Here is a 15803-nt window from a genome sequence, read left to right as displayed (position 1 = left end):
AGCACCATAGGTGGCATGGATTAAGGGTGTACTTTGGAAATGCTAAATCATATTAAATAAGTCCCTGTAGTTAAGACTATAATTTTAAGTTTTCTCGGTGGGGAAAAGTTAATCTTGGGCCAATATTAAACAGCCATTTCCATAATATTCTTAAGCCAAGACAAAATTATCCTGGTCATCAAAACACAAGTTTAATTCTGTTGCCAATCAAAGTCTAACTGCTGCCATTCTTCATCAGGTATCATCTCATATTAAGGAGTGCCATTTTACTATAAAAAGTAGTACATTACCCCACACTGAACAGTAATAGGTCAAAACAGCAAAACAAGGTGTTATAAAAACAAGTACAGTTTTGGAGAAGGATTGTTTATTCCATTATAAGATTTGGTTCAGAACTGTAAGATTTATTGAAACCTTTCTCCCCATTTATCACCACTATCATAAAGATTTCCAAATCAACACTGTAAAAATGTTCTATGGCATACATACAATTTTATCAAAAAACAATGATGGATGCTCAAATTGTTATGCATCTATAACCCTGCTTCAACAAGAAAATAACCTAAACCTACATACAGATGCACATAAAACACTTTTAAGAGTCAGAATTCGTAATGGCCAAATCAAAGAGTGTGCAAGGCACCACATTAAGGGTCATGTCTTGGTTACAGGCAAGTCTGAACAATCGGGACTGATTCATAAATATATCTACAGAATATGCTGTGTTGAAAGTAAGAAATGAACTATTAACAGTAATCAGAATTCCACTTCAACTTAATATACTAATCATATGGTCCTTGTGCATTTGGCACAAGTAATAAACTGTTATGCTGAAATTTCAGGCTATAAACACAATGTTCTTACCTTGTTCAATAAAAATCTAATAAGTCTTCAACCTAAAACTCTGTTATAAATCTCTAATGTAACTAAAACTGCTTAAATAATATACACAGATATAGTTGGATTACCACTAAAACCTTGACAGCCAGATATGACACAGTCATTTGTATTTTCAATCAGGCAACATTTCATCAGTCCTCATGGCAAGCTAAGACATTGTTCCTGTCCAAAGCCAACACTGCAGGTCACACTCCAGTATATAAGGACAAAAAATAGATGTACAATAAGAAGATGGGGTAGATTAGGAGGGGCTTCTTGGTCTTAAATTCTTCTCCAACTAATAACGAAGCAGCACTGTATGCAGCCCAAAATACTCCAAAAAGCTGAGAAAAACAAGAAAATGAAATGTTATCATAGCATGAAACCCCCTCAAACTCCCCCCAGAAGCAATATTTATATCTAGAACAAGCAGAACCAGTTGTGACCAAGCACAGGACTTAAAAATCAAGGCCTATTGAAAATCAGTGGAGCCAAGAAACTATTCACAAAGGCATTCCAAGTTGTTGTTTTTCTTGTTGCCTTTTAGTGACTGAGATGACAGATCAGTTCACATGGGTGCTTCAGACAGCTGTCCCATTCAATTAAGAAAGCAGCATTAGAAAATCTGTGAGCTTCCACAGCTAATGTGAAAGTTGCAGTTGTCATGTGATCTTCTACATCAGATGAAATAATTGCTCACTGGAATGGTGCCATCCTGTGGATGGAAGCAATATTGTAAATTAAGCTCCTCTAATATTTAAATTTTTGAATATTGCTTTCCACATTACTGTACTGAAGGCAGTTTACAAGTCACATAAATGGCAAACTATGCAAGACAAATCACAGTGTTTTTGAATTGTTATAGGGCAGACATGTTCAACTGGTCAACCGCGATCGACAGGTAGATCCCCTGGTGTTCCTTGTCGATCGTGGGATCCTTATTGATCGCTGGATTTTAAAAACTGCAGAATGTCTCTGCCCCCGCCCCCTCGCTCTGCCCTCCGTTGCGTCAAGTGGGTGGTGTTTGGCGTTTTATCTTGGCGATGGGGAAAGAAAGATTCAGCGGTGTGTGCGTTTGTTAGGGGGGGAGTTTGAGGTGAACGATTTATGTCATTCCCCCTTTTAAAAAAAGCTTATCAACTGTGGTGAACGTCCCCCTAAAGAAGCTCAACAACTCTAGTCAATCCTCCCTCAAAAAAGCTCAACAACTGTGGTCTCCCCCCAAAAAGCTCAACATCTCTGGTCAATTCTCAATGGCAATGGGTGGATCACTTCCAGTTTTTTTTATACTGGGAGTAGATTGCAGTCTCTTAGGAGTTGAACAGGAATGCTATAGGGTCACAGACCAACAAAATTCAGAATCCGTTTTGCATATACTATTACAAGGTAACTGTCAGGGAACTGCCTCCTGACCCACTGAGGGGAATGGAGGATCCGTTAGCATACAGAGAGCCCCGACTCAATTGAGCAGCAGCACCTCTTCCAGCGTGAAGAGCAGCCACACCTCCAGTGGGGAGGAAGGGGAAGGGGCCAGCCGGGAGAGGAGAGGGCTTAGAGATGCTGCGAAGAGCCCCAGCACCTCACCTCGCTCGGCGGCTGGTCAGGAGGGAAACACGCTGTTTCCGGCACCCCAATTGCGCAGAGGGGTGAAACGTAAGGAGGGTAGGAGTAGATTTGGGGTGTTGAAGTTCTTATGCTGGGGAAGGGGCCACTCCCGGATTCTGCCAGCGACTGAGACAGACATGCTTTTTGTAGCACTGCACTGTAAACAGTTTGCACAATAAAACTGCCAAAGACCGTTTGGGCTCTTGCTTCGTTACTTGTGAAGCACCATCACGCAAACCTTACAGTAACAAAATATAAACAGAACAAAACCTGAACTCCAATACTCATGGGCAGCTTATATATAAAATTTAAGCACTCTAATCTGTTGCCAATCTGCAGTAAAGGATTTCATACAATGCTTTACTGATATGAACTAGCTGAGTAGTCATGGTTCCACTTACAAGTAAAGAAAATATTTATTGCTTATAAACTGTAGAAAAATGAACTGGCATATTTTTCAGTCAGCTTTGCCATTCTGCCAAACAAAATAGTATACTTACTTTTATTAGAGTAGAAACAACATCAAATGATCCAACCACCAGAAGCACAGGTGCTATTACAATAAGAGGAAGTAAAGAATATCCAATCACGCCGAGAACTTGGCCATATGCAACCTGCAAATTTGAAATAAACAAAGTTACCAACTTCCTTCCAGTAATATTATCAGCTTCAACAAGAGATTCAGATGACTGCTCAACCTGAGCCCAAGAGGGCCAACATTTTGTTATATGGCAACTCCCCCAAACCCTCTTCTTCAGCTTGTCTAGAGATGGGGAACCTCTGGCTCTCCAGGTGTTGCTTTTATTCCCAGCACTTTCTCCATCCTTAATCCAGTCCTTTTCTGAACTATCACATTATCTGCACTGTTATTCCACCTCATAAATCTTCAATCAATCCCTTTTGCCACCCTGTATGCTTGGCCTTATCAGCCAAAAGTCAGTTCTAAGCCCACAGTGGAAAGAATCAAATCCCTTCTCTATTCTGCATTCTAGGTTGCTGTATTAATGTTGAAATGGAAACAATAGTGACCAAGTACTATTTATAAAGGAGTCTCAGATCAGAAATTATTAAGCGATGTAACACTGAAAATGCAAATGGTTAGAACCAATGTTGAGGTAATTCAAGTTTGACGTTCAGTGACCAAGTTCACTATCACAAGATTCTTACCTCGCCTCCGAGAACCCTGGCCAACAGGAATATTGTCAAGGATCCAAATATCCAAATAGTTATAATCCATGATACCACCTTAAGAAATGTTTAAAAGAGTGTCATCAATACTCTATCTTCTTTCATCAATAACAACTAATTTTGAAAGAACACAGCTCAGCTAACTTCTTTAAGTTATTAGCAGGTATCCCCCTCTTTTGCAACCATTGAAGGAAGAAGGTTTACCATTGCGGCAGCAGGGGTTCCTGATTTTTCTTATGGTTTAAAAGCTGCAGCTAAACATAAGAACCCCACTGGATCAGACCCAGCTCACATCTCATCTAGCATCCTGTTCTCACAGAGGCCAACCAGATGTCTAGGGGAAGCCTATAAGTCATACATGACCACAACAGAACACTCCCCACTCATGTTCCTCAGCAGCTGGTATTTGGAGGAATGCCACCTCTGATAGTGGAGGTTGGATACAGCCATCATGACTAATGGCCATGGATAGCCTTTTCCTCCACGAGTTTGTCTAGTCCACTTTTAAAGTATCACTGCAACTTGTGGTTGTGAATTCCACAGTTTAACTATGCATTGTGTGGAGAAGTATGTCCTGAATCTTCCAACATTCAGCTTCATCAGGTGACCCTGGTTTCTACAAATTTATCTCTCTGTTCTTCTTCCAATCCTATACACAATTTATACACCTTTATCATGCCCTCCCTTTTACGTCTTTTTTCAAAATTAGAAAGTGTTAAATGTTATAAACTTTCTTTGGGTGGTGCTGGTACTACGTAGCAACGGAAACAGAGTTATGGTTGCTGTTCCTTCCTCCCTCCCTCCCTAGAGGGCCTCTGAAAACACACTGATGTAATTCTCAGCAGCACTGTGTGAAGGAAGGATGGCAGTACTCATCAGAGCTCTACTGCAATTTCTGGTAGAGCTTTTAAATTACAAATACAGTGGTACCTCTGGTTACGAACGGGATCCGTTCCAGAGCCCCGTTCGTAACCTGAAAGGTCCGCATCCTGAAGCGCCGAATCTGCGCATGCTCGCTGCGCGATTCGGCACTTTTGCACATGACGTCATTTTGCATGTCTGCGCATGCGCAAACTGCCAAACCTGGAAGTAACTCGTTACGGTACTTCCGGGTTCGGCAGGTTCGTAACCAATGATGAATGCAACAAGCAGCATCCATAACACGAGGTACGACTGTAAAGAGAAGAAGCCCCACCTCTGTGCACTGGAATAACTGCACCCAAAATGGGGGTGGTGAATAAGGGTTGTTCATTTCTTTTCCGGCTTAGTGTGTTCAAAAGATCACTTAATTCTTCAGTCTGGAATATTGCATTCACATCTGACTCTATCTGTTGGCTAGAATTCTGAGTGTTCAGGAGTTTTTGCCCTCAATGATGTCCCTATGGTTGCATGCACAGGACTGCATGGCTAGATAAAGAACCACTAGGGGAAGGAGAGCAAGGGAGGAATAGCATTCCAACATTCTTTTCCAGAACAATTTACCTCTGGTTATATGATAAGTTGTACAAAAGATACTGTGGCACAATGGGTCAACTGTGTCTGGCTGTTAACCAGAAGGTTGGTGGTTCAAGCCCACCCAGGGATGCAGAATTCCTGCATTGCAGGGGGCTAAACTAGATGACGCTCAGGATCCCTACCAATTCTAGAATTCTATGATTCTAAGAACTGTGCATTTCTTTCAGATCATGACACAAGAAAAATGCTTTTCAATGGATATTTGCCTAAGACCATGTGATACCTTTGGTGTTATTTCAGATAAAGGCCTTTACACACCTTGAATTGTCCATATAATGAGATCATTGAGAAGAACAGGACAACTGCTAGAGGGCCCCAGAAGTCAGGATTATCTCTTACTACTTGTCTGTTAAATCCAAGAGAAGGCATCGGCATCAAGACACATCGGATTTTGTAGTATATATCCTTCAGATCAATGTCTAGCTCCTCCCTAAAGTTATATAAAAAATACAACTTTCAAAATAGGCTTCTGAAATTATTTAAGCACCAGAAAACAAAGCAGCTCAAAGATTTATGGCATATTCATACATGTTCGTGTAAACTATTGAGAATATATTTTTTGTGTAGGTTTATTAAGGTGTTGTATTATAACTCTATTATGAAATTGTTTTGTATTTAATATGTATAATATAATGAATATTATTATATATTTGCATTGTAGTCAGCTTCTGAAATGAAAACATATGAATCACAACATGAAAAGGAAAAAGAAATTGCTCTCTGTCCATGGCAACTTCAGCTATCACTGAACAAATGGAAGCAATACCACTTTTCTGTAACAGCAAGACGAACAGTAACAAGGCTTATCCTACATTCCTGACAGCTAGATTTGCCCCATAGTTATTACTTTCTAATACATTTCTAGTCTGCGCTTTATCATTACCAGTCTCAGCACAAGAACCTATTGACTCCTTACTCTGCTCTTAGCCCTTAGGAAAGAAGACTGCAGCAGGAAACCTAAGGAGGCAAGGCAACAAACAAACAGCCCACAAACATGGTGCTAACAAAAACAAGAGTTGCTTTCATTAAGACAGAGGCAAAAGTGTAAAATCGTTGGATTTAACAAGCCACCTTCAGCTACATTTTGAAGTTGGCTTCTTTGAAATTAAGGCAGATTAGAGTTAGGCAGTTTCTTCATCAGAGAACAGTCTTGAATTCTAACCTTTACCTATAATGCTAAAAAATATCTCTCGAATGAGACACAAATAATCTGTGTCTACACTTTATTCAAAAGTCTATAGTTAATAAAGTTAATGATTTTCCTATTGCATCCTTGTTCATCATTCACACACAATACTGACCTAAAGCAAGTAACCACTTCAAATATAAAATTAAACTAAGACTCTCAGAGTGATGTTACTTACAAGAGAGGTTTATTATCTTCAGGGTCATCATCTTCTACTTCCAAAAGCCAGCCATATCCTCTCTGCCTCAGGAATGTAGTTGCAGTAGATTCTTTGATGAATTCCCCATTTCCTCCACCAAGGTTGAGCTTCACATCTGCAGAGGCTATTGAACCACTCAGATCTTGACAGGGAAAATGACACATTTATGAGAAAGCTGCCAAAAATACGGTTTCCTTATTACAGAATAGGTGATTATGCAAGAGTTTCAAAACACATATTCCACAAAAGTGGAATATACAATAAAAGGTGGAATATACCAAAATTGTAGAAAAGATTATTATAAGAGATCATTGAATTATCCATGATCTAACCTTTTGTCTCTGCTCCCCCCAACCCAAGAAAGTGGCACATTGGCTGACGCACTGCATATTGGTTTTTTCTGCTGGTCTTAAGGACCCGTCAAGACTGTACTGCCTACCGTGCCACAATAATCCCAATCAACAAAGCAAGTTGACGTGGGCAGCTAAATCAGATATGCATCATAGTGCTATCTAGGCACCAAAGAATTTGGCAGACCACTGTCTAAATAACACAGTGGTTCTTGAAAATACAGAAGTCAGCCTTCTCAGAAAAGACAGGATGTGTGAAATGTGCTGCAATATAGTTGTCCACACACACCTAATCAATTTCTTCCCACCACAAGATTGGTGATTCCCAAAGCACAAGTTTCCAATCCCTACTTATGGCAGGATTTGCCCTCTCCAGTCAATCCTGTGTGCAGCCTGAGGCTACCAAAAGCAGGTAAAAGGAAGAAGCCTCGAAGATGTGGGTGGCCTGTCAATCTCACATACATATTTTATTTAGCCCTCCATTCATTTGCCATTCAAAAGCTTGCATACACCACCACCCGAAAGCTCCCTCGCCATCTGCATCTGCTTCTTTTTTTAACCGGGTCAAACACAACCCCATCTGCACGCAGGTGCCTTTTGCCACGCAAACCCCTTGGCGGGGGCCACAAGGCGGAGCATTTACACTGGATCACATTCCCACACCCAAACAGCAGAAAGAAGCACGACGGCACCCGCTTATCCAGCCTAGCAGCCCTGAGTATGCGGCTGCCGCCCCTGACGCAGCTCCGGGAAGATGCGTTGGAGGAAGGGGAGCCCTTTTCCTACCCACTGCAAGACCCCCCATTCTTACCTTCGGCGTCGGCCGAAGAGACGAAAGTGAAGTCCCCGTTGTTGGGCGCGTAAAGGGGCGGAGGCGGCGGGGGCCGTGGGGGCTGCTGGGGGCCCGGAGGCTGCATCACCCCGCCCGCTTAAAGCCTCGAAAGCCGGGCCTGTCGAGCGAGCGACACCACCGGGAAGCCCGTCGGCAGCAACCCGGAGAGAGCCGAGCCAAAGCTGCTGCCACCGCAGCCTCCTCCGCCTCTTCCTGACTTGAGGGACAAAACAACAGTGAGACCGCCCTTCCGATTGGGCCTCAGTAAGGCCCTCTCTGATTGGCCGGAATGAAAAGTGCTTCCTCGTTGCCGTCGCCTCGCCCACCTCTGCGACAAATCTCATTGGTGCGCGGGGTCATCGAGCTTGGTGACTGGCTGAATGGGAGCTACAGATGAGGAAACGGGGAAATAAGATTCGATGTGGGCGATTGTAAAGAGGGAGGGGGGGATGCGAGTGCATCCGGACACTGGAGGCCTAACTCCGCCTTCCTCGGGCTCCCTCCTCTATAGCCCTACAATACAACTCACGCGTTATTGGCCAATCACACGCCTTGCATCGGAAACCGCCTTATGCCAAGTCAGACCCTTGGCTGCCCAGCTAGCTCAGTGGTGTCTGACTGGCAGTCGCTCTCCAGGGTTTCTGGGGGTTGTCCTACCTAGCCCTACCTGGAAATGCTTAGGAATGAGCCTGAGCTCTTCCTTCTGCATACAAAGCAGATATTCTGCCACTGAGGTACAGCGGCTGGCTGTGTTTTCTACCTTTGAGCATCCTAGGTTCTCTTTCACACCTGGGCTGTATACATACCGGTACTTCAGCCTTTGAAGGGTTGTACTCAGCAAAAACTTCACCACATACGTGAAAAGGAAAAAAGGGGGGGACACCCACACAAAGTGCACATCAGTGTGTCCACAATGGAGTAACATTTATACAGTATAGCAAAGTTCATCATTTTATTAAGATGTTCCTGCAATTGTTTGTTTTCAGGTGCTGCTTGACAAATGTCTCAAGAACACCATGATTGCTTGGTTCAGCATAAAGCTGACTTTTATAAGTATCAATTATTTTAAAATTTTCACCTACTGCGTGAATAAATTGACATGATTTTTTATTTTACAATTACTTATACAGATACTTTGCTTTGGAGACTAGGACAGCTATCTTTAAATGCCCTTTTAGATGAACTAGAACAGTGTTTTTCAACCACTGTTCCGCGGCACACTAGTGTGCCGCGAGATGTTGCCTGGTGTGCCGTGGGAAAAACGTCCCGGCCGTTGTTGTTGCCTTCCTTCAGCTAATCAGGGTCAGCCCGCGCGTTTGTACACAGAGCCGAAAAGAGACGCCGGCTGCCTCAAAAGTGCCTCCCTCCTTCCTTCGCCCTCCAGCCAGCCAATCGTCTGCGCCCTCCGGCCTGCCGGAGTTCCTCGCCTCCTCGGCCGTCGGCGTGGCCCTGAAGGAGTCCTGCGCTCCGCACGCGCCTTGTCGCGAGTGGGGTTCCGAGGCCAATCGGATTTGGGAACTTGGGCTGCTCCTAAGTGGAGGGAGAAGAAGTCCGGTTGCAGCTTCTTTCCCAATAGGAGTGCGATCCCGTTAAAGTGACTGGGAAATGGGCCAACGCGGGGTGAGGGGCGGGGCCGGCAACGTGCTATAAAGGCGCGAAGGCGTGTGTGGTGATGGCGCTTGGTGGCATGCGCGTGCGTGAGATTTTGGCGGCGCGAGGAGGACGAGTTGGTCTCGCTGCCGCCGCCGCCTCCCCCGCAACCTCCTCGCTCGGCAGCGCTGCTCGGCCGGCGCCCTGAGGGGACGTGGCGGGTAAGTAGCGGGCACGAGGCAGCTCCGGTGGTCAAGCGAGGGAAGAGGTTTGAAGGCGGCAAGAGGGAGGCTGGAGCGGCGGCAGCGGTTTTCTGAAGGGAGCCCTGTCGTCCCCGAGTCTGCAGGAGGAAGGAGCAGGCTCGCTTTCTGAGGCTGCCTTAGCGGAGCTTCCCTTCGGGAAGGGCTTGGCCTGGGGCTTCGCTGGAGGGCGGAATGAGGGGCGCTTCTCGCCGGCTGGTTTGCGTTTCTGACCCGCCCTGAACTAGTGCAACAGGCAAATCAACAACCATTCTCTCACCTTTTGTCCCGGCCAGCAAAAGTATAACTTTGGATGCAGCAATGGATCTGCCCCACTGCTGGAGGTGGGGCTTGGGGCTTTCTGTGTCCATCAGTGCAAACCTTATGCATTGGTCATTTGTTATAGTTTTGGAGCCTTAACAATCTTATAAACAAACATCACTAATTTTCCTAACTGAAAACTGTGGTTCTGAGATGCTTGGACACACCTGCCCAATTTGTTCAATGTTGCATCATACTGTTGTCATTTTAAAGATCATTATTTAAAGGAGACCAGGGGCTGAAGTGGATATTTTTGAAGCACATGCTTTTGTTTTTATAACCAAATAAATTATTGTGAGATGCTCAGACTCTTAAGTTTTACAGACTTCACCAGAAGTGATCCTGCTCTTTATTATGTTCTCCCCCAAAATAAAAGCAGGGAGGGAGGAATAAAAAAAAAACCCAAGGAAGCCTAATTGCCAGAGGAGCTAGCTGCTCCAGCACCCTAAGCAGCACACATGCTGTGCACCGCTGGGGGGGGGGGCAAGTCAAGCGTCCCAGGGCACTGCCCATGGTGAGGGTCCCAGGGGGACAGCACGGTGTGGACAACCACTGCCGTGCACAGGTATGTGGACAACCACTGCCGTGAATTGTACACAAGATCATCACAAAAAAGGGAAACACCACATTGGCTGGGCTCTCAAGTGTGGCATGGCAGTTAATTATATCATGTCAGGATGTCTCAGGAGCTTCTCCACTCATGTCTTTGTCACAAAAAGTCACTCAGGTACAAGACTAGAGTCCCTCAGACCTTACTTGGGGCTGGACTATATTTTGAAAAAAATATGAACAAATTCCTATGCCCCACAAATAACCCAGAGATGCATTTTAAATAAAAGGACAGGTTCCAATTCTGTAAAAACACGCTGATTCCTGGACCATCCGCGGGCAGCATTTAGAAGGTGATTGGGCCACATCCGGCCCCCGGGTCTTAGTTTGGGGACCCCTGCTCTTAAGTCCAAGAATTATAAAATACTTTCTTTGTGTTTATTTGATTCCTATTCAAGAGAATTACTTTATATATAGTTAATATAGGCACAGAGTTAATTTTTTAAACATTTTCTAATGGTGGTGTGCCTCGTGATTTTTTTCATGAAACAAGTGTGCCTTTGCCCAAAAAAGGTTGAAAAACACTGAACTAGAAGATGGCTCATTAGGGCTGCCATACATCGGGAATTTCCCAGACATAGCTGGGATTCATCTGTCAAAAGTAGCACCCGGGTGGAATTTTCTAAAATCAGTTAAAATGTCTGGCGTATGGCAGCTCATCTTGGAAGTCTTGAATTTTTTGGCGAATTTTCTTTAAAAACCTTGGGTTTTTTGGAAATTTTTCAAAACAAAAACTCAACAACTTTTTGAAATATGGCAACCTGCATAATAGAGGGAGAAGCTGGCAAAGGAAAAACAACTCTCCTCAAAAGGATTGCCTGGTTGTAGGCTAATGGAAATCAACCTTTGTTGACAAAATTCAAGCTTGTTTTCTTTATCAGTCTGAGCAGTACGCAGGCTGGACTGTATGAAACAGTGTGTGAGCAAATTCTTACAGAACAATATGAGATGGGCAAACAGGAGTTTTCTATTTGATGGATATGATGAATTCAAATCCCAGAGATGCACAGAAATAGAATCACTGATCAAAGACATTTGTAAATTCAACAACAGTCATCGTTACTACAAAGACTGTGTAAATTAGAAGTTTGAGGCTTTTCGGATTGCTGATTTATGAGACAGGTGATCTGACTGAGGAAAGTGCAAAACAGCTAGTTAGAAATGTCTTGAAAGGCCAGTTAGCAGAGGGCTTGTTGTCTCAACTGGAGACAACAGATTATTTTTTTTCAGAAATCAGGCTCTCAGGTCAAAAACCATATGTAGACCCCTTGGTTTGTAGTTACAGGTAGGTAGCCATGTTGGTCTGCCATAGTCAAAACAAAATAAATAATAAAAAATTGCTTCCAGTAGCACCTTAGAGACCAACTAAGTTTGTTCTTGGCATGAGCTTTCATGTGCACACGAAAGCTCCTACCAAGAACAAACTTAGTTGGTCTCTAAGGTGCTACTGGAAATATCTTTGTTTGTAGTTATTGCTTGTGCCATCCAAGTGGGGAAAACGACTTTAAATCCACAAAACAAACCATTCTCTTCTCTACAATACATGATTTGCTGGCGGGGGGAAACAAGCACAAGAGCAGAGGGATTCATGAAGACCATTTTCGCCTAAGCATAAACCCCTGTGGAGATTTAGAGTATTTGACCACAAATTTGATTTTCAGCCTGAGGATTTCTGCAGTGTGAAAGAACAAGTCCTGCTAGCTATAGTCCTCATGCATAAGTACACAGCTCAGAGACTAAAGCCAGTATCTTGAATTTTTCATAAGTCTTTCCAGGAATACACTTGGAGACTTTCCAAGTTATTAACATCCAATTGGGAGGAGGAGGAGGCCAGAGGGCATAGTTACCTTCTAAGAATAAATAGCATCTCATATATTATTACTACATACTGCAGTTTACTTCTTTTTCTTTCTTTCTTTTTCAGTATACTTGTAGATTATAAACTGAAGCCACCAGAAAAATTATCAGGCACCTATCAGCCATTCATCAGCAAGACAGTCTTTTTGGATTGCCATCTTCCCATGATCTGTCATCAGAAATAGAATCCATGAAAAAGGAAGGAAATTATCAAGTGGAAGAAGGGCTAGTTGCAGTTCTTGGAAACTCATTTGTGGAGTGTGCCATTAGCTTCCTCCATGAAAGTATCTCTGAGACAACTGAGAGAAGACTTTGAGGAATTTTTCAATGATAAAAAGCTATACAGTACACCAATACTCAGATCATTCCTACATACATTTGTGGGGTGGTTTTTTTTAATTAAAAAAATAATTTTCTAATTATATGAGCATGCTGGAACTCATCAAATTATATTTTTTTTGGGCAGTTCCTCCTCTTGGTAAGATGTAGAAGATGAGGGGAAAGGAATGTTCTGAAACTATTCCATTGAAAACAGGCTGTCTCCTTATTCTTCAACTGGGACTCAAAAGTCAATTCTTTAGATATTATACTCAAGGTCTTCAACAAATTAGGAAGAGGTGATGTCGAGTATCTGGAAAAAACACGCTGCTCTGTGTCACGTCTTAGGCTGAAGATCAGCAAAGGTCCTGCTTCGCAGGAAAGCTGAAGGAAGAAAAGGCTCAAATCTATGCTGGAAGTGCCACAAGGTAGAGGGAACCCTAATCCATATGTGGTGGTTGTGTACATATGCTAAAGAATACTGGGAGATGATTTATACAGAGTTAAAAAAGATCCTTAAGATCACATTTCCCAAAAGACCTGAGGCATTTCTATTAGGGATAACAAGTGATGATATTCCAAAAGAGGCACTCAATCTCTTTTTATACACAACCGCCACAGCTAGAGTGGATATATGCGAAAAAAACGGAAAGAAAAAGAGATACCCGTGAAAGAAACTTGGCAGAATAAATTGATAGAATACACTGAATTAGATCTTGATGAATATTATAAATTGTAAAAATGCATAAACAAAATAATAAAAAAGGAAAGCTGAGGGAAGTTCTCAAAAGTTGTACAAACTTGCAAGACCTTATTGTGGAATCAACACTTCTTACCACAGAAGACGAGCAACAGAGAGCAAACATGATGCCACAGATAAAAGAGCCACAGAAAGAAAGCCTAGATGGTATGTGGGCAATAATTTTGGTAAGCATGTACTTCATGGTTCAAATGCAGTGACTAGGCAGTTGACAGGCAAAATATCCCTTCACATCACACTCAACGGATAAAACTGTTTCTCCACCATAGGGCTATGTCTTTCCATCTTCCCAGTTTTCTTACAACCTCTCTGAAGAACCTTCAGCCTGCAATGTTTTATTATTTATTTAATTTTTATCCAACTCTTGTCAAAAAGTATCCCAGAGTAGCTTACATGGGATCATAAACTTTTTAAGAGTGCTCTAAATAATAAGCTTGTAAAATATTTTCCAAAGTAATTTTTCACGAAGACATCCCTGAGACAGCTCCAGCACCTGGACATGGCAGAGAATCTCATGAAAAAGCGATGGATGACACAGTTTTAACCATCTCTTGTCATATAAACCCCAAGACTGATGAAAGTGGTTTTCTAATTCAGCCTGAGCACTCTGTTTTTTGTTTGAAATAAGGAACAGTAATTGACATTTAGACAATAGAATAACAAGGCATTTGAAATGCACACTATAACAAAGGACAGAAACATTTCCAGTATGACCTTTTTTAAAAAAGAAAAAAGTGCAACAATAAACAAAACACTAAATAGCCTCATCCTTAACTTATTGTACAGTACATCATATTGTATACTTGCATTATATGCTCAAATAGTGAGAATTAGGTAAGTTCATATTTAAATGCAAACTGAATCAAATTGCTGTTCCATCCCAAATTATAACTCAGTGGTAGGGCATATGTTCTGCATGTAGAAGGTGCCAGGGTCAATCCTTGGCATATCCAGATAGGGCTGGCAAATACTAGTGCCTGAAACTCTGCAGAGTTGCTGACAATCAGTGTCAACAATAAGCTGAGGAAATAGCTCAGTTGATTAGAGCGTGGTGCTCATAATGTTGAGGTCGCAGGTTCAATTCCTGTATGGGACAGCAGCATATTCCTGCAATGCAGGGGGTTGGACTACATGATCCTCAGGGTTCCTTCCAACTCTACAATTCTGATTCTATAATGCAGGTAGGTTATTAGTCAGACTGGGTGAAAAATAGCCTCCTAAAAATACAAAAAAAAAACCTTTGGAGACTGTCAGACTCTTAGTTTCTGAAGTTCCACATTAATGTGGACTGCCGTGTGATCTTTGGATGAAGGGTGATATACAAATTTAATAAATAAAATAAATAAATAATAAAAATGTTTGTGCAAAGCTGTAGAAAAATATATTGGGGCCAGCTGTAAAACCAGCTGTAGGATAAGTTATAGTATTCATTACTAGGTTGATAAAATGTGAGCAAGCGGAACCAGGCCAGCCCCAAACATTTTGCTGCTTGAGGCAGATTTGCAAACGGTGCCTTATCCCCGCCCCCAATGTCAAGGTGCACTGTGCACAAAACCAGCCTGGTTATTTGAATATTCGAAGCAGAAGATCCCACAAGGACCCCTTCTCTCCCTGGCAGTAAAAACAGAAAAGTAAATGAAATAACATAACAATTTGCTGCCCTTTCATGATACCCAAAATTTGCTAGCTTTGGGTGGCAACAACTTCATGGATAAACTTTCTGTAATGCTTTTAAAGCAATTGTGCATCTGTGCATCTGTGACATTGCACTCAATGAAGTTCTCCAGGTACAAGTCATTTCAAAATTAGCTACATAGCTTTCCAAGGTGTTTTTTTTGTTTGTTTGTTTCATTTGGAGTCCCATCAGTTATAAAATACTGGCATTGCCTAGAGATAAGCAGCTTTAGGGTTCATTTTAGTTGGACTATTTCCCACAAGTGTAATAAAAGTGTTCTTAATGCTCCTTAGAGGCTTGTTAATAAGATTAGAAGAAGGATTGTAATATTTGTAGTAGATGACTATCCGATAAATGTCTAATCTCCTTTTTAGGAGAAAGAGGATTGTTAAAGAAACAGCCTTTTGGTATAAATCCCAAACAGTAGCAATTGTTAACTTTCAGCAGCTTATGAGTATTACCAGGCTGTTGCTAATTAAAATTCTTACACAGAAAAGTCATGTCACCCTGGCCTTGACCTGCCTCATATGATTGCAGCAGTTGCCCTGAATCAGTGGAGACTTGGAATGTGTTGATCACCTTCGTCACTTAATTTCTTGGGCGAGCAAATGGCATGCCGCCAGAACATTAATTGTCTTCACACTTTATAGCACGCAAATATAATCACTAGGTGACCTTGG

At 42.4% G+C, this 15803-nt stretch overlaps 2 protein-coding genes across 3 annotated transcripts; one reads left to right on the top strand and one right to left on the bottom strand.

The window, feature by feature from the left end:
* Positions 1-70: 70 nt before the first annotated feature.
* Positions 71-7953, bottom strand: YIPF4 (Yip1 domain family member 4). Of its 2 annotated transcripts, XM_033144472.1 has the most exons (6): positions 7734-7950; positions 6552-6714; positions 5446-5617; positions 3652-3729; positions 2985-3098; positions 71-1223 (listed from the first exon to the last, which is right to left on the bottom strand). In XM_033144472.1, exons 1-6 carry the CDS (start codon positions 7837-7839, stop codon positions 1086-1088), a joined length of 771 nt encoding a protein of 256 aa, XP_033000363.1. In that variant the 5' UTR covers positions 7840-7950; the 3' UTR covers positions 71-1085. The 2 variants fall into 2 exon arrangements, with proteins under 2 accessions (XP_033000363.1, XP_033000365.1); XM_033144474.1 differs by lacking the exon at positions 3652-3729 and having other exon boundaries at positions 7734-7953.
* A 792-nt stretch (positions 7954-8745) lies between these two features.
* NLRC4 (NLR family CARD domain containing 4) lies at positions 8746-13076 on the top strand. Its single transcript, XM_033145442.1, is given in 8 exon segments — positions 8746-8942; positions 11269-11475; positions 11477-11560; positions 11562-11731; positions 11947-12000; positions 12003-12143; positions 12146-12546; positions 12900-13076. Coding segments are annotated over 8 exon segments (1323 nt in total). The 5' UTR covers positions 8746-8853.
* The last annotated feature ends 2727 nt before the right edge of the window (positions 13077-15803 follow it).

The sequence above is a fragment of the Lacerta agilis genome, chromosome 3, assembly GCF_009819535.1.
Source record: "Lacerta agilis isolate rLacAgi1 chromosome 3, rLacAgi1.pri, whole genome shotgun sequence".
Lineage (NCBI taxonomy): Eukaryota > Metazoa > Chordata > Lepidosauria > Squamata > Lacertidae > Lacerta > Lacerta agilis.
Note: the sequence above shows the minus strand (reverse complement) of the source record. Positions and strands in the feature narration are given on the sequence as shown.